Source organism: Pleurodeles waltl, chromosome 3_1, assembly GCF_031143425.1.
Source record: "Pleurodeles waltl isolate 20211129_DDA chromosome 3_1, aPleWal1.hap1.20221129, whole genome shotgun sequence".
In the NCBI taxonomy this organism is placed as follows: domain Eukaryota; kingdom Metazoa; phylum Chordata; class Amphibia; order Caudata; family Salamandridae; genus Pleurodeles; species Pleurodeles waltl.
The window spans coordinates 208,695,058-208,710,326 of NC_090440.1; the positions used below are offsets into that span (position 1 = coordinate 208,695,058).

A 15,269-nucleotide genomic window follows, 5' to 3' on the forward strand; every position below is an offset into this window, starting at 1 on the left:
CTCTTCCTGTTATTAGTACATCCAATAGTTCCTTCTCCCCTTCCTTTGGTTTTAACTTCTTACAGTTATTCCTCTTCTTGCCTTCCCTCTCTTCCTCTACTCTCCACCTCTTTTTTTATTATTTTATTTTTCTCCATCTTTCCCACCACCCTTTCTTCCCATTCTTCCAATAAATTCCCTTCATATGGTTTGTCGTCTAATCCATAGTCATCCCTCCTTCTCTTCATTTTCCTTTTCTCCCTCTCCCTTGACCTACCCTTTTTTCTCATTCTTTTGTCTCCTATCCCTAACATTTTATTTAGTAAATTACATGCAATGAATTCTGTAAGGGGCACCTGGGTGTAGTTATTTTTCTCTTCAGTAGTGGTCGGTAGGTGGGTACAGATGTAACATACACATTTGCTATTTCTTTGTACATAGCTACCATTTGCACAAATGTATTGTCCTTATAATTTTCTCCATCTTCTTTCCATTTTGTATATTTAACCCATTTTGTTTTCTCCCCCACCCTGCCATGTTGTTTTGAGTTATTGTTGTTCTCACCACCAGTTGTCCCTTTAACTTGGCCAATTTTAGGAATGTAGTGTTCCTGGTCGAGCCATGGAATATGTATCTCGTCTCTGTATACTATCAGTATCGTTGTTATTATTATAGCTGTTATCTGGGTGAGTAATGCTGTTACCACCACTGGCCACGTCGTCTTCTCCTTTTTTTTACGTTGCAACCTGGAATCCATGTCACCTTATAAGGTGGTATCCGATCGGATGTTGCTAGCACTTGAAACCAGTCCTACTGGTATGTAAATAATTTCGGTAGAATCTCTGGCACCTCCTTATTCCTGTAGGAGTGCCACACGAGCAGTCTATTCCTTTGGTATACTTTACGGGGCGACGCCGAATGTTACTTAGCACTTGTAATTTATGCAGAGTGTAAAGGGTGAATCCCAATGTCCAGCTCTAGGGAAGCTGGGTGCGATAGTCCATTGACCCAAGGGATGGCTCTTTTGTTCTACCTTCGCTGTAATCCTAATCAGAAGAGGTACACCTCCCAATGGGGCTACAAGCCGCACCGATCCTAGTGACCGGCCGCTTCCGTAGGACTGGGATCTGTACTTCTCGGTGCAAATCTGACCTTTCTTAGTTTAATTTGTTGCACATTTCCGTCCCTTGTATTGGTTGTCGCGTTGAGGATGTCTTGACTCTCCGACTCCTGTGGAGAGTAGACTTTAGTCTTTTCTTGGTTAACCTGCAACTTATTAGCCTCGTTAAAAGTGTTCAGGGCGTTTACGGCTCTCTGTAGTCCAGTTTTCGTACAGTCCATTATTACGATGTCGCCCACCTACTGGGTGATTTGGAGTCTTATGGGGCCCATCTTGGGTAGTACCAACCTACTAGGTTTCAGATATTTCTCCTGTCTGTAGTATATACAATTTAGACAGTAGGTGGGGACAAGACACATACCTGCTTCAGACCTCTATTAGTTTCTATTTTCCGTGATAATGACCCTGTGCGGGCCCGGACCCAAGTACTGGAGTACATTGAAATTATGGCGTTTAAGAGATGTATGGGAATGCCCCATGATGACTGCTTCTTCCACAGGGTTTCACGATCAACCCTGTCAAAGGCCGCACTATAGTGAACAAAGCAGCTATAAATAGTGGCTGATGACTGCCTGGTGCTGTAAGTATGCAAGTGCCATGATGTTGTCCACTGTTGAGGCCCCCGATCTGAAGCCAGATTGAAAGAATGGCTGAATTTGGCACTCTTCTACCCAGGCTTCCAATTGGTCCAACAGCAGTCGTGCGTACATTTTTGCCTCCACTTCCAGGAGAGCAATTAATCGATGGTTTGCAGCTAGTGAGCGGCCCCCCTTTTTATAAATTGGGCACAGTATAGATCCTCTCCAGGACTCCGGTACAGTGGTCAGATGGTATGCGCTGTTAAAGATGTGTGACAGCTTCTCTGCCCAGTCCGAGGGGGTGCATTTGAAGAGAGACGCTGGTAGCTGGCTCTCCATCCTTCCTAGTCCTTTTTATGACGTTCTCTGTCATACTAATGAAAAAGGTAGACAAAACCGTGGGAGAGCAGAGTATTCCCCAGGCATTGAAAAGGACGTAAAATACCTGAAAAGCATGATGCAGCACAAGTCCATGAATGGGAACACCCTTCACAAGTCCCACTTCCATACTTCCACAGGTAGGAGTTCTCTCAAGTAGACCTTTTTGCAACCACAGAAAAAACAAGCCTGCCCAGACTTCGCCTCCAGGTTCCCAAACCCACCATCCAAGGGCAACGCATTATGGATAAGCTGGTTAGGAATATTTGCCTATTCTTTTCCTCCTCTCCCTCTCCTTCCATTGCTGGTTCGGAAGCTCAGGCAGATGTCTCTCACAATGGTCCTAGTAGCTCTCACCTGGGCTCTTTAACCCTGGTTCACAACACTACTGTACCTCCCTGTAGTTCCCCAGGAGAAGTTCCCCAACAGACTGGACCTTCTCACTCAGAACCATGGATAAATAAGGCACCCAGGTCCCAAAGCTCTCAACCTAGTAATTCTGCTCCTGAGGTCATATAGTTAAGTTACCTTAATTTGCCCCCAGAATGTGTGCACATTCTTAAAGAAGCTTGTCCCCTTACCACTTCGAGCTTGCTACGCAGCAAAGTGGAAATATGTCTGCTACTGTCACTCAAAACAAATAGACCTTTTCAAAGCCACTGTACAAGACATTGTCTGCTACCTGCTTCACTTAAAAAAGGGCTGGGTTAGCGTTCACATAAAAATTATTGCATCTCGCTGCAATGGCTGCCTGTCTCCAAAATAGGCAACACTTTCTTTGTTCAAGGCCCCAATGATTAAAGCCTTCTTGGAGATCACAAGTTATTCCACTACGGGTACCACTCGCACCTTCATGGAACCTCAATGTCATTCTCATAAGACTCTTGGGGGTGCGGGGGGGCATTTGAATCCCTAAACTCGTGCTCCCTTCAGTTTCTTTATTGGAATATGGCATTTTTAGTTGCATCACTGCGGTTAGACTTGTAAGTGAGTTCCAGGCTTTAACCTTGGAAGAACCTTCCTTTCTTCCAATTACATAGAGACAAAGTGGTTCTTCGCACCAGGATTGATTTACCTATGTTTTCTTAACCCAAAACCAAATTCTCTTGCGTAAAGACCTCTTCAAACATTAGATGTTAAAAGAGCCCTTATGTTCTAAATTGATAAAACTTTCAGAAAAAATAAAACAACTTTTTGTTGCTTTTTCACCTCCACATAAATGCAAACCTGTACCCAAATAAGGCATAGCTGGATGGATAGTAAAATGTAACCGGATGAATAGTAAAATGTATTCAAATTTGCTATTCTAAAGCCAAAAGACCTTCACCTACTCCTCCCAGAGCACACTAGACTAGGAAAAAGGGAGCATTCATGGCTTTTCTGGGAAACATTCCCTTAGCTGACATACGAAGAAGCAGGTACATAGGCCTCACCTTCACTAAACATTCATTTTGTATATATTATAGCACATCTACAAGCCAATGTCGGTCAGGCATTTCTACATACTCTTTTTCAAACTACTACAACACCCCTAGGTTTGCCACCGCTTCTGAGGGGGACTGCTTTACGATCTAAGCAGACCATGCGTATCTTCAGCTACACATCCATCAAACAGAATGTTACTCTGCAGGCATCTGCTTGTGACGTAGTGCTGTAGATTCACATGCGCCCACCTTCCTTCCCGGACACCTGTGGCCATTTCACTTTATTCTACTCTTTCTCACATGGAAATCGCATAACTTACACTTATTCTGCACTCCATTCTCACCCTCCTGCGGGAAAACAGTCTAACAATGTAGTCGATGCCAATGCACATTATTAGCGAGAAGGAGTCACTCTACCTCTTGACTCAAAAGACTTTCTTTGAAGAAAAACAACCTGCACACATCCAGACCCACCACTAGATGGCAGGAGAATGCAGAGCATTTGAATCTACAGCACTACATGCCACAAAAATATTCCTTAACTGCTTTCTCTTAAAAATAAATTTAAAAAAAAAACAGCCTTACTAACCCTCAGAAAAATGATGGGAAGGCTGGAAGGTTTTGGAATTCTTAAAGGTGCAAGCTCAGTTTGGCAGTGCGTGTTTATATTTCAGGCTACATTTTAGGTCGAGTTAACAAGCGCTCTGGCCTGTTGTAAGTCTCTTGTGGGATTTTAACCACGCCAAACGCACGCCCATAACTTTTACTCATTTGTGGGCTTGCTTTTCAAAAATCCTTTGTCATCATTGGTAAATGCTTTGTTTGTCCCTCTTTAGGGAGGTTTTTTTACCGCCATGGCCATCGACCCTGTTACATGGATAATTGCATGTTTGACTGTGAGCAAATTTTTTTTTTCCTTTTGTGTCTCACCTTCGCGCTCATGCCCATGGCAGTCATCGCACTTTGAATCAGCTTGCTCATTTCAACTGTTTTACTTTTCATTTTCAAATTATCTGGCAAGAAAAGTCCAGTTAGGAATTTACAACGCTAATAGCTCTAACCTGAGCAAACGCGAGCCCCATTGTATTGCAAATGCTTGTTCCCTTTAGTGGTTCATTTTAAATAATATAAAACCATGATGCTTTTGTGTTATAGGGCAGATTTAGCTGACATGGCACATTTTTTAAAATCTAGAACCATACAACTCGTGCTTTATATAGACATGGTTTATTTAATGATTTTTGCACATGAAAAATGCCATAAGAAGTGTGTGGGATGCTGCAAGTACTCTGGTATTGTGCTGTCGTTATCTGAGACAATGCCATCACAAAGAAATAGCATGACCGGTGACTAACTCCTCCTTGCTTTTCAAAATACCTGGAAACTACAGGTTCTACCTTTTTCCTGATCATGTTAATTATGCCTGTCCAGTTTGCTTACCTGACTTGAGTTGGAAGCAAAAATACCACTTAAAAAAAAAAAAATTTGAGGGAAAGTACTTCATATCTCCTCAAAAGAGGACAAAAAGGAAGATACGTCACTGATTTGCACACAAATCTGCCTATGCGACTAAAAGAAATTCTCATCTCCGAGTGTGAAAGGCTGTCATTGGGTTTTGGAATGGAAATCAAACCGTAGGCTGTTAATACCTGGGCTTCAGCCCAGGCCTTTCTTTTTCGCTCCATAAGTTCTTAAAAATATACATACATTTTATAGAAGAGTTTTCAGTCGGTCCTCTTCATTTTTTTTTTTGGTCTGTTGTAGTGCCATTTATATTTTGCTTTTACCTACCACACCATAGGGTAAAGGATCATTCATTCGTTGCTTCCCCCACCTTGAGTGACAGCATTCTTCCTGTGCACTTCTGCGGAACAAGTAGTTCCCTCCATTACTAAAAATTGGCAGACCAATATGTGTGTTTTTTTTTTTTTTTTTTTTTTTCCCCATTCCATTTTTTCTTTTTTTCATGAAGTACCAAGAGCTAAACAGACACTGCTGATGAGCACTTGCTACAGCTTTAAGTAAGCCTCACCCTGAGTAAGCATGTCTGGTGGATGCCATCTTGGTAATGCCTTTATAGATACTGAACCATGAAAACAGTGATAGGAGGAATGCTTGCAAATAATCTAACCACTGGCAATTGCTCCGGATAGCAACCTAACTCATCGTGTTTTTTTTTTTTTCCCCAACTTGCCTCCTCAGATTAGACCCAGACATATGCAAATCAGCTCTGATCGTGTTCCATTAGGAACAGTCAAAACCAAACTGCCAAGCTACCCTGCAAAAATGAGCTTAGGGTAGAGAGCTGGGTTTAAGGAACAAAGGAACCCTGCCAGATTGGCCCACACAGGCATTCAGAGACTGCCAAATGGTGAACACCAAGATATTGAGAGATTGGCAACTCGGCATACAATGACGTCGAGGAAACAGAGGTAAATGGAGTAGGACAAGACTGGTGGCTTGAGACGTTAATCTGACAAAGGAAGGCACACAAACACTGAAGGAGAAGGAAAGAGAAGAACATGTGGGTTTTGGGATATTAACACTTATTGGTGCATAGCCGTTGCATGTTCTGACGTGATATTATTGAAAAGATAAAATTGCAGAACTGCAATTGTTTTTTTGTTGTTTTTTTTAAGTCTACTACATGGCGGCACTGTGACGCAGCAGCGGCCACATATTACCCTGACACTCCATATGTAAGAAAATAATTTGTATGCAGCGAACGAGTTTTGGGAATATGAAGTGATTCAAATGGACCATGTGAAAATTCTAGTGAGGCCCTAAGAATTGGCAGGGATAAAGTTCACGGAAGGTGAATATGGATTCGATCAGTAGTGTCTAGCGGATTGTCCTGGCTGAAAAGAGAGAAGCCCCTTTCAGAATAATAATAATGATGGGTCTCATGCTCCACATGTGTCAGACAACCCCTGAAAATGCATCTTCTCCTGAACCCACTCACCAAATCGTAATGAACTCCTGAATGCCTTTTGGCCTTCAACAATGAACATGTTCTGAGGATCACTCGTCTCTCTTGAGCGTGAGACACTCTGATATCCAAACTTGGAATTTCCACATAGAATTAGTGCCCTTATGTAGTAATTTGCTCCTGCCAAAATAGTACAGACAGGTAAGTACATATTCTTGCCTCAAGGTCGCAGCAATTTAACTATTACAGTATAATTCACATTTAATGTAAGGGGGTGTAACATTCTCTTCCATCATGTACATTCTAAAGAAACACTGTAAATATATTCTGAATTTAGAATTCTAATCAGCGGTTGACCTCTCTGAATTGGTGCTGGTGACCCACCAGATTCATTCAGATTTTGTTAGTTGTTGCATTAGTCTTCTAGATGATATCTAAATGTTCAAGACCTGATGCATTTGTTTGAAACCATCACTCTGATACGTAAGATCACCGCCTTCATTGTGTCCGTTTATTGTTCCACGTCCCGAGCAGTTTCAGCTAGTACCTCCCTGCTGTTTCCCTCTTTCTGTTTTCTCTGCCTTTCGGCTGTTCTTGGGCTTACTGGCTTCCCATCTATCCACTCCACAAGCACTTCTCACCTGCCACCCCTCCTTAAGTAACATTCTCTCCCCCCGCCCCTCCAGTTAACTCCGCATTTCTGTCTTCGATGCTTTTGTTTCTGCCACTTTCCTCAGCATTTGTTGATGTTTAGCCTCTGTCGCCTTTCAGCAATACTCATAACTACTTTGAAGATTCGTGTAACTTATGAGTTCGAAATACGACATGATTTATTCTGAATGTTAACGTAGTAAGATGCTGCGCTCGAATTAACATGTTGGCCTAGAGACAATGTTGCCGTATGGGGCCGTTGTAAAAAGTGTGGTTTCAGTTCTTATTATGACTTTATTAATAATCTCCTAGCCATATAATTAAGGTGCCAATTTATTTCTACAATGCATCAAACGTGTGTGAAGTCTAATATACGTAACATACCATAGTGGATGGCGAATGTTGGATGTGAATGATGCCTCAGACAAATCAGGCGTTCTGAGCAGTGGTCACAAGATCTCACAGGCAGCACTTTATTCAAAGCAACAATACAGCAGAAATGGTGTTAGATGTTGAGACGGCGCTTTGGGATGAACGAATATTTCATCTAGGAGTGGAGGTGCTATGAGTTTTCCGAGGTGCGGTCCAACATGCTGCTCCCATGGACGACATTTAGGGGCCACAAAGGGTCGCATTGCCCCTTGCGACCCCTATCCTTAGAGGTCACAAAGGAAACACTGCTTTCATTCTTTTTTTGTAAAATTACATTTAACCTGCTGTCCCGTGAAGCGGAACTGCACGTAAACCAAATGTTACCCTTTGTACCCCGGGTGACATGAGCTGAGCCGCTTTTGCAGCGTGCATCTTCAGCAGGAACCCAGAGCAGTGCCTTAAAAATGAAAAGAACAAAGTGCAGCAGAATTTACTGTCGCGAGTGGCTGTCTCTGGGCAGAGGGGACGGAGAAAAGAAGAGTTGAGAGACGACACGGGAGCAGCAGACAGGCCAGGAAAGAGGAAGCTGGCACAACAGATAGGTGAGACACCGAGGATACGGGTAGTGTGTGTCTTTGTGTGAGTGTGAGAGAGAGAGAGAGAGAGGTATTGAGAAAGATAAAAATAAAGAATAGCGCAGAGAGATGGAAAGCTGAAGCAATATATGTAGGAGGTACAGGTGTGAGAGGGAGCTAGAAGAAAGGAGTTTAAGACGGGCAATAAAGAGACAGCTGACAGGACGATGGAAAGATGGGACGGGCAGAAAAATGGCGAGGCACAGTAGAGAAATAGATGGATGGCAGGTGTGAGAAAGGGTTAAAAAGAGACCGCCAAGAAAACATACATCAAAGAGGTGGTGACAGTATAAAAAGATAGGTGAGAGAGACAGACAGTAGGAGACGTGTAAAAAAGGTGATAAAGGAAGGTGCGAGAGCTCCTAGAGAAACAAAAAAGAGCATACAGGTGAGCGAGTGAGAGGGTAATAGAGACAGGGAAAGAAACAACGGAGAGGAGAGTGAATGTACATGTGAGATAAATTATAAAGAGACTGCTGAGAGGGTGTCGGGAGGCAATCTAGAGAGAAGCGATAAGAGGCAGCTGAGAGAAAGGTGTGTATAGGGAAAGGTAGATTATATATAGAAAGAGTTGAGAAAGATGAGTCCTTGAGTGAGACAGACGTTTGTGACTGAGAGAGAAGTAATAAGGAGTCAGGAGAGAGACACAGGTAAAAAGATAGCTGAGAGACAGGATGAGATATGTGGGAAAGACTGTCCACAGAGAAAGTAGGAGATCCTCACCTCTCCTCAGGAGTGCACTAGTTGAGTTATATGATATTCCCTACCTTGCACAATTTAGCACAAGCTGAGGGGACAAGATTTCCCTCGCTTTAATGTGGCACGTCGCTAATGAAACGAGGGGTTGCCATCTTGACATTGTGCAAGAGTTAAGTACTGGGTTTTTCAGAACCCAGTGGTGCCAGGGAACACACCCTAAGACTTCGAGTCCTTCCTGTTTCAGACTACAGAAACACAGAGTCTTCTTGGTGAAGTCAAAGATCTTGTTTATTGGCTGCAGCCAGTAACAGGTATCCTAGAAGTACAACACGGTGTATATTCTCAGGAGACTGCTCCTCTTGCAAAGCTAACCTTCGCTTTTATACAAAATATTATGCTTTGGGCAAACATTCCTTATTTTACAGTTGACCATTCACATATTTTCACTACAAAGAAATAGCAGGGTTATGATGACAAGCCCATATTTCAGTTTGTCCAGCCCTCAATCAATTACCCGGCAAGGCTTAGTACTTTCATCAGATATCGACGGACCCCCAATATAAACGGGCACCTCCTCCTTGTAAAGCAAGTCATAAAGAAAGAAACAGGGACAGGTGTGTGTAAGATTAGGCATGGTTTGTGTGTGATGAAAGGTTTATGATGTGTTGTGCCTTGATACTAATCTCATTCGGCCACTGGGAAATAAACTGGCCGAACAGGTTTGGCTTCAGGCAGTGGAGTCAGCTTGCCCAGGTCACATATGAGTCAGCAAAGATGTACGTGTCCTTCAGACTCGTTTTCGGCATTAGTCATTGGCCTATGTGAGGGCAATCATAAAATGGCTGTCGTTTAAATGGAACACGAGGGTTCAGGACGGAAACTCTGATATTCGGGTGATTTCGTCACCCGAATATGAATACAATGCTTGTGTATACTATTCTAATCATTCTCGGTCTGCTGATACCAAAATCGTTGTGATACGACGATGTTTATAAAACGGGTCCAGAATTTTCAGTACCACAAGAGTGGAATGTGCACCTCGGCTATGGGAATTAAACAACGCATCTGGAGCCTCATCTTTATAACATAAGTGGTTGAGCGGAATATTATGGAAGATTGTGTGAATATTCTGTGCTAAAATAACTGAATATCTTTTGACAGTTTAAGAACATGTTACTGCCAAACAACGTAATTTGTCAATGATTTTAAAAATATAATAAACAGTCTAAGTGTGGATGATTGATGTGGATATGCTGACCTGTTTTCTGCATATCTGTAGTGGATCGGGCCTCTGTTTGAAACTGGACCCTGTCTTTTGCCAGGGCTTCCATGCATCCAGGAATCGGTTGGCCCCTTTTGAGACAGTCACTTAATAGTTGACTGTTCACTGATGCATACACAGTGGGGTCCTACCAAGTATGGTAACTGCACTTACTTTTGGTGTATTAAGATTTATTTCCTTGTGTTTCGTCCCCTAGTGGATGTCTTTCTTACCTCTGTATTTTTCAAGGCTTTAATGAGTCATTTGCAGTCATGTTTAAACTGATGTAAATGGAAATTACCTCTACTGTAGATCTAATAAGTCCAAGCAAAATGCTAGTCATGTGGTCTGTGCTACAAGATTTGTTTAACTTTGCATTTCACCACCCATTGTAGCTGTGGACGTAATCTATGCCGCTGGCTTAGTTTAGTAAAATCCTAGTTGAACTATAGATGGTAACTGAAATAGATTTTTCTGCTTTTGTAACTGCGGTTTCTTTTTAATCAGCCTTGCACTTATTGTTTCGTTTGTAACTGTACTGACGTCACTTCTCATGTAATCAGAGTAAATGTCATGCACCAACACTTACTAGGATGACAGTGGGTAAATGTTCATATGATTTCACTTCCTGTGATGTATTTGGGGGTCAAAGGGCAAGTGATGTTACTTTCGCTACCACTGGGATTTTGGTGAATCGACGTCCATGGCAGCTCCAAGTACAACAAAACATACATAGCCTTGCTGTATGCAGGGGACAAAGTTCTTTTCCTCACAGAAGACACCATTCATATTGTACCTACATTGCGCAATACGTGCCATTTCTGTGCTGAGATAATTACACATTCATTGGGCTAGAAAACTAACCTAGTCATGGGACAATTAATTGATTTACCAGAGGAGTGCCAGTAGACTTCCCCCTCAAGGATTCAGGTAAAAAATACTGTGGCCATCGGTATAATCTTGGCTGCCACTAACTGTCTATATCTATTAAGTACTGGTGGGAGACCGCAGTGGGCGGATGTAGACTTTGCTCATTTGTTGGGCCAGCTCAGAAGTTCATGGAGAACCTCCAGTAGCCTCACAGATGCTGAGCCCACTGGGGGAAAAACACGGCGTTGGGCAGAAAGTCAAACAAAACTGGATGGCAAAAGTGTCTGTACGATACATGGGCATTCTTCGCCACCTTTCTGTATTGAGGATGAGTGAAAATATTGCAGAACATTCTGCCACATATTTAATGTCCCCACTACGAGTACAGTGTACTGTAGGTATCTTATAACTGTAAATGTTAAAAAGCTTTTTCTGCTGGTTTCACACAATATTGTGCTCCTTGTTGTAGTGATGCTTCCGCTGCTTTTAGAGGTAGTTAAATGAGTGGTTTATGGCTAGAGCATAACGTACAGGTAACTTCTCATTATTTTGTGTCTTCTATATTGTTTTGAATTGCCCCACCGTATCTTATAGAGCTCAAGGTCCACCGCTTCAGGGAGCACGTCTGGGTCTCGCCCTGCTTCGCTTGGTTACACTGGAGCTGCCGGGCCTCGTCCTATTACACAGAGTGAACTAGCAACAGCGCTTGCCCTCGCAAGCACCCCGGAGAGCAGTTCCCACACCCCGACTCCCGGGACTCAGGCAAGTGACACTTATGTTTTATCTTCATTTGGGAAAGCTGTATCAGTATCAGTATCTCAGGGCCCTTGTCACGTGACTCAGCAGCTCTGTGATGACAACCAGAGTACCATTAAGATTGTTGCTACATATTTACCGTTATACACTGATCAACTGCAAATATCAACCTTATTTTAGATCGAAATGTCACATATTCCTTCTGCACTACTGATTGAACAAAATCTGCAAATTTTCTTGGACAGTTGTGAATCACTGTATTGCCTTTCTTTTTCTGAACCTTCTGTTGACTTTGTGGTTTTAGCCTCTAAATATCCAGGATCAGCCACAACTCTCAAACCCTTTAACTACCCACACCACAAATGCACCCCAAGAACATACACAAACGTACACATCAGACATACAATGTACACCGCACCACTTATGACACCATACTTTTTTACAGTAATTGTCACCTATAAAAACGCGATTTGCATCTCCCCCAGCCCTCACTGCCCGCACAGCAGCAGCACACTTTGGGTAGAGGCCAGAGCCATGGGCTAAGACTATGTTTTGAGAGCTTGAGGCTTTTCTGCCACACCCATCCTGGCCAGACCTTGCCATACCGTAAATGGTTAATGGAAGCACAGTTTTGCTTTTATTTAGGTAATCTGGAGGGTAAATGTATATTTTGTCACTGGACCTGTCGAACATTCGCTAGTTAGACTGATAGTACTTGGTGTGTTTAACAGCAGGATTAAAAGCGAATGTATTTCTTTGAATCTTTAAGCCTTGTCCTATGGTTAGATTATCCTGTTTTCCGTGTTCGTTTTTTATATATTACAGTGGGAATCTTTCAGTATTTTTCCAATTTTCAAAATTATGTGGTTATAATGATTTTAACATACAAAAAATGTGATGGGGACAGTGTTTTTCCGGTGTTGAAAATGAACAGTGCAGAGAAGTTAGGGGGTTATTCTAACTTTGGAGGAGTGTTAATCCGTCCCAAAAGTGACGGTAAAGTGACGGATATACCACCAGCCGTATTACGAGTTCCATAGGATATAATGGACTCGTAATACGGCTGGTGGTAAATCCGTCACTTTTCCGTCACTTTTGGGACGGATTAACACCTCCTCCAAAGTTAGAATAACCCCCTTAATCTGTAATGTTTTGATTGTCACTACATTCTGGTTTCTATAAAGATGAGTGGGCATAACAAACTACCAATATGTATTAAAGTGGTGGAAAATAGATTCTAAAGATTCCAGAAATCACAAAATTATATTTTACTTCCATACCGACACTAAAGACGCACTGGCCCACTCAGCCTTTCTTCACATTGAGTGAACCTGCACCAGGGGCATTCCACAGAGCAATTTGAGGCTTCCCATTGTGCCCCATAGGTTTTGTTGACATCCTCTTGATTCCTCTTCTTTTCTAATCGGAATGGTTGCGAATGTAGGATCAGGCAGTGCCCTTTGATAAAGGAGACAGTGGCAATAGTGAGGTGAAAGTGGCTGATGGGATATACCGGTGCTAGCAGAGAGCCAGGGCATAGTTCCATTGGGGAGAGGGAACCAGAAAAGACTACGTGCCTAGCAGGTGTCTGGTTAAGCAAATTAATTTCTACTGTAAAAGCAGCACCTAAGAGCTTTGTAGGTCGTTTATTGATATGTCTCCCCCTGCAAATCGGTTGCTCCATTGTCTTTTTCGTCTTCATGAGCTTTGTTTCAGGTAAAAGGTAAGCATGGCCAGCATCAGTATCCATCTAATAGCCAGCATAGTGAAATTTCATACCATGGCAGTAGAAGGAAGACTCCATGGCACCCTTCACAGTGGCGCTGTTATTCTGTGTAATCTGTGTCCATTGGGACTCTTTTTGGTATAGACCTGTCATCCCAAAGAAGCTGTAAAGTACACTATCAGAAGCAGGGGAAAAATTCACCAGGGAAGCCGAAAGGGGTATTGCCAAAAATGTTCCTTGTGTCTAGTCTCTTGGATCTCATACTAGTCTGGCCCCCTACTGTCTTTCACAATTGGTTCCATATTCCTAACATTCAGTGGCCGTCAAGGTCAGCAGATGTGGGCTTCTATTCTGGAGAGTTGTAGAGGCACAGATGTAGAGTCGCACAATGTCTCAGAAGTGCCTGTTGGAGCCGCATTCTGCACTACGTGCAGAGACCAAGAAGCACTTTGGTTCTGTTAGTGCTGGTCATGAGCTATATACACAGTCTTCCACTTGCACTAGTGCACAAGGCATCCTTTGACCCTATAGGTCCAGCTACTTCAACATAAAGAACTGGTAACCAATGCAGAATATAAACAGTAGGATTTAAGACAGTGGGGTACATGAACAGTGAGTGGTAATCACTCAAGCATGTATTGAATTAAAATAATCCATGCAGAACATTCGGATTGGGATTGGGTACCTTTTCCAATTCATGGTCTGGATTGCAGTAAAGCAGCAGTGCCCTTTACTGTGCAGGAAATCAGCTGATCCATGTCTTTTGTTGACACTGACAACTTCTGATCCACGTAGTGTATGGACAAAAGAAGTGCATCTAATTGTGAAGTGATACTAAAACGTTCATCAATGGCTGCCTATTGCCTGAAAGAAAGTGTGTGCATGTAAATGTGCATTTTTCTGTAAAGGAACTGAAGAGAAAACTGCATGTGCAGGTCTACTTCAACACTGCCTGTAGGTATACTGTTTACTACAGTCGCATCGTGCCACCCGGAGCTTACAAAACTGAAGAATTACTCAGGAAAACCCTTGCCACTTTCATAAAGGCAGTAGTAGTGTCCTGGCAATTTGTCAGGAATGTTTTAATGCAGCAGCTAGCTTCATGGTGGATCATTTAAATGCAGTGAGACCTGTAATACAGGCCAATAGATCTAGGTGAGACTCATTTTTAAGTCAAAAACATTTTCATTTTAGCTGATTACCGCTTAAAGGTTCTTCTACTTTATTGTAAGTCAGTAGGGAAACTAGAGTTTTGCCTTTTATTTTTTCAATATCTCCATTCGCCTTCTTTATGTGTATATAAGAAATTAATAACCTTTACATGTAAAATGAAATGCTTTGATGAACATTGTTGATTTAACATGTAGAAACAACTTGTACACATGCAGTCAATCTCGTGTTTAGGATATTAAAAATATGACTAAAAGGTGAGCCTCCCAAAGTCATTTAAATAGAAACACAATCATCAGTACATACAAAACCTTCCTTTGACCTACATTTTTCGAAAAAGACGCCAGTTCAAGTGCTTTGGGGTTCATACCTGTTAAGTAGGCCAGCATAATTTTCCTTAAGGAATGTTCTGCTGCCATCTAGTGTAGAAATTCTGCAGTTTTTACTTTCCAGTGAAAAGTTAGCTCTCTATGGCGGAGGGTTTTTACTATCAGTACTCGTTTGAAACCGAATACCCTACCTATCGCTGCCATAATAGATGAAGATATTGAAGGGGAGTGAAACTACTCTTTTGTTCAGCCAAAGAACTCTGATTTATCTCTAGATGACAATGGCAGCTTCCGTGGATGTAAAAGGGTTCAGCCATTGTTGGGACGAAGAAGTCCCTTGCATAGCAATGGTCGTGCACCTCTACCGTTAGTACTCCTTCTACATTAATATC

The 15,269-nt window shown here is 42.3% G+C and overlaps 1 protein-coding gene across 5 annotated transcripts in view; it reads left to right on the forward strand.

Annotated features, from left to right (window-relative positions):
- The window catches only part of UBL7 (ubiquitin like 7), a 192,991-nt gene that overhangs the window by 125,203 nt on the left and 52,519 nt on the right, over window positions 1-15,269 (forward strand). For all 5 annotated transcript variants that reach the window (XM_069222209.1, XM_069222210.1, XM_069222208.1 and 2 more), the window contains exon 9: window positions 11,491-11,658. In XM_069222209.1, the coding sequence (XP_069078310.1) occupies window positions 11,491-11,658 (168 nt within the window). The remainder of the gene's footprint in view (window positions 1-11,490; window positions 11,659-15,269) is intronic.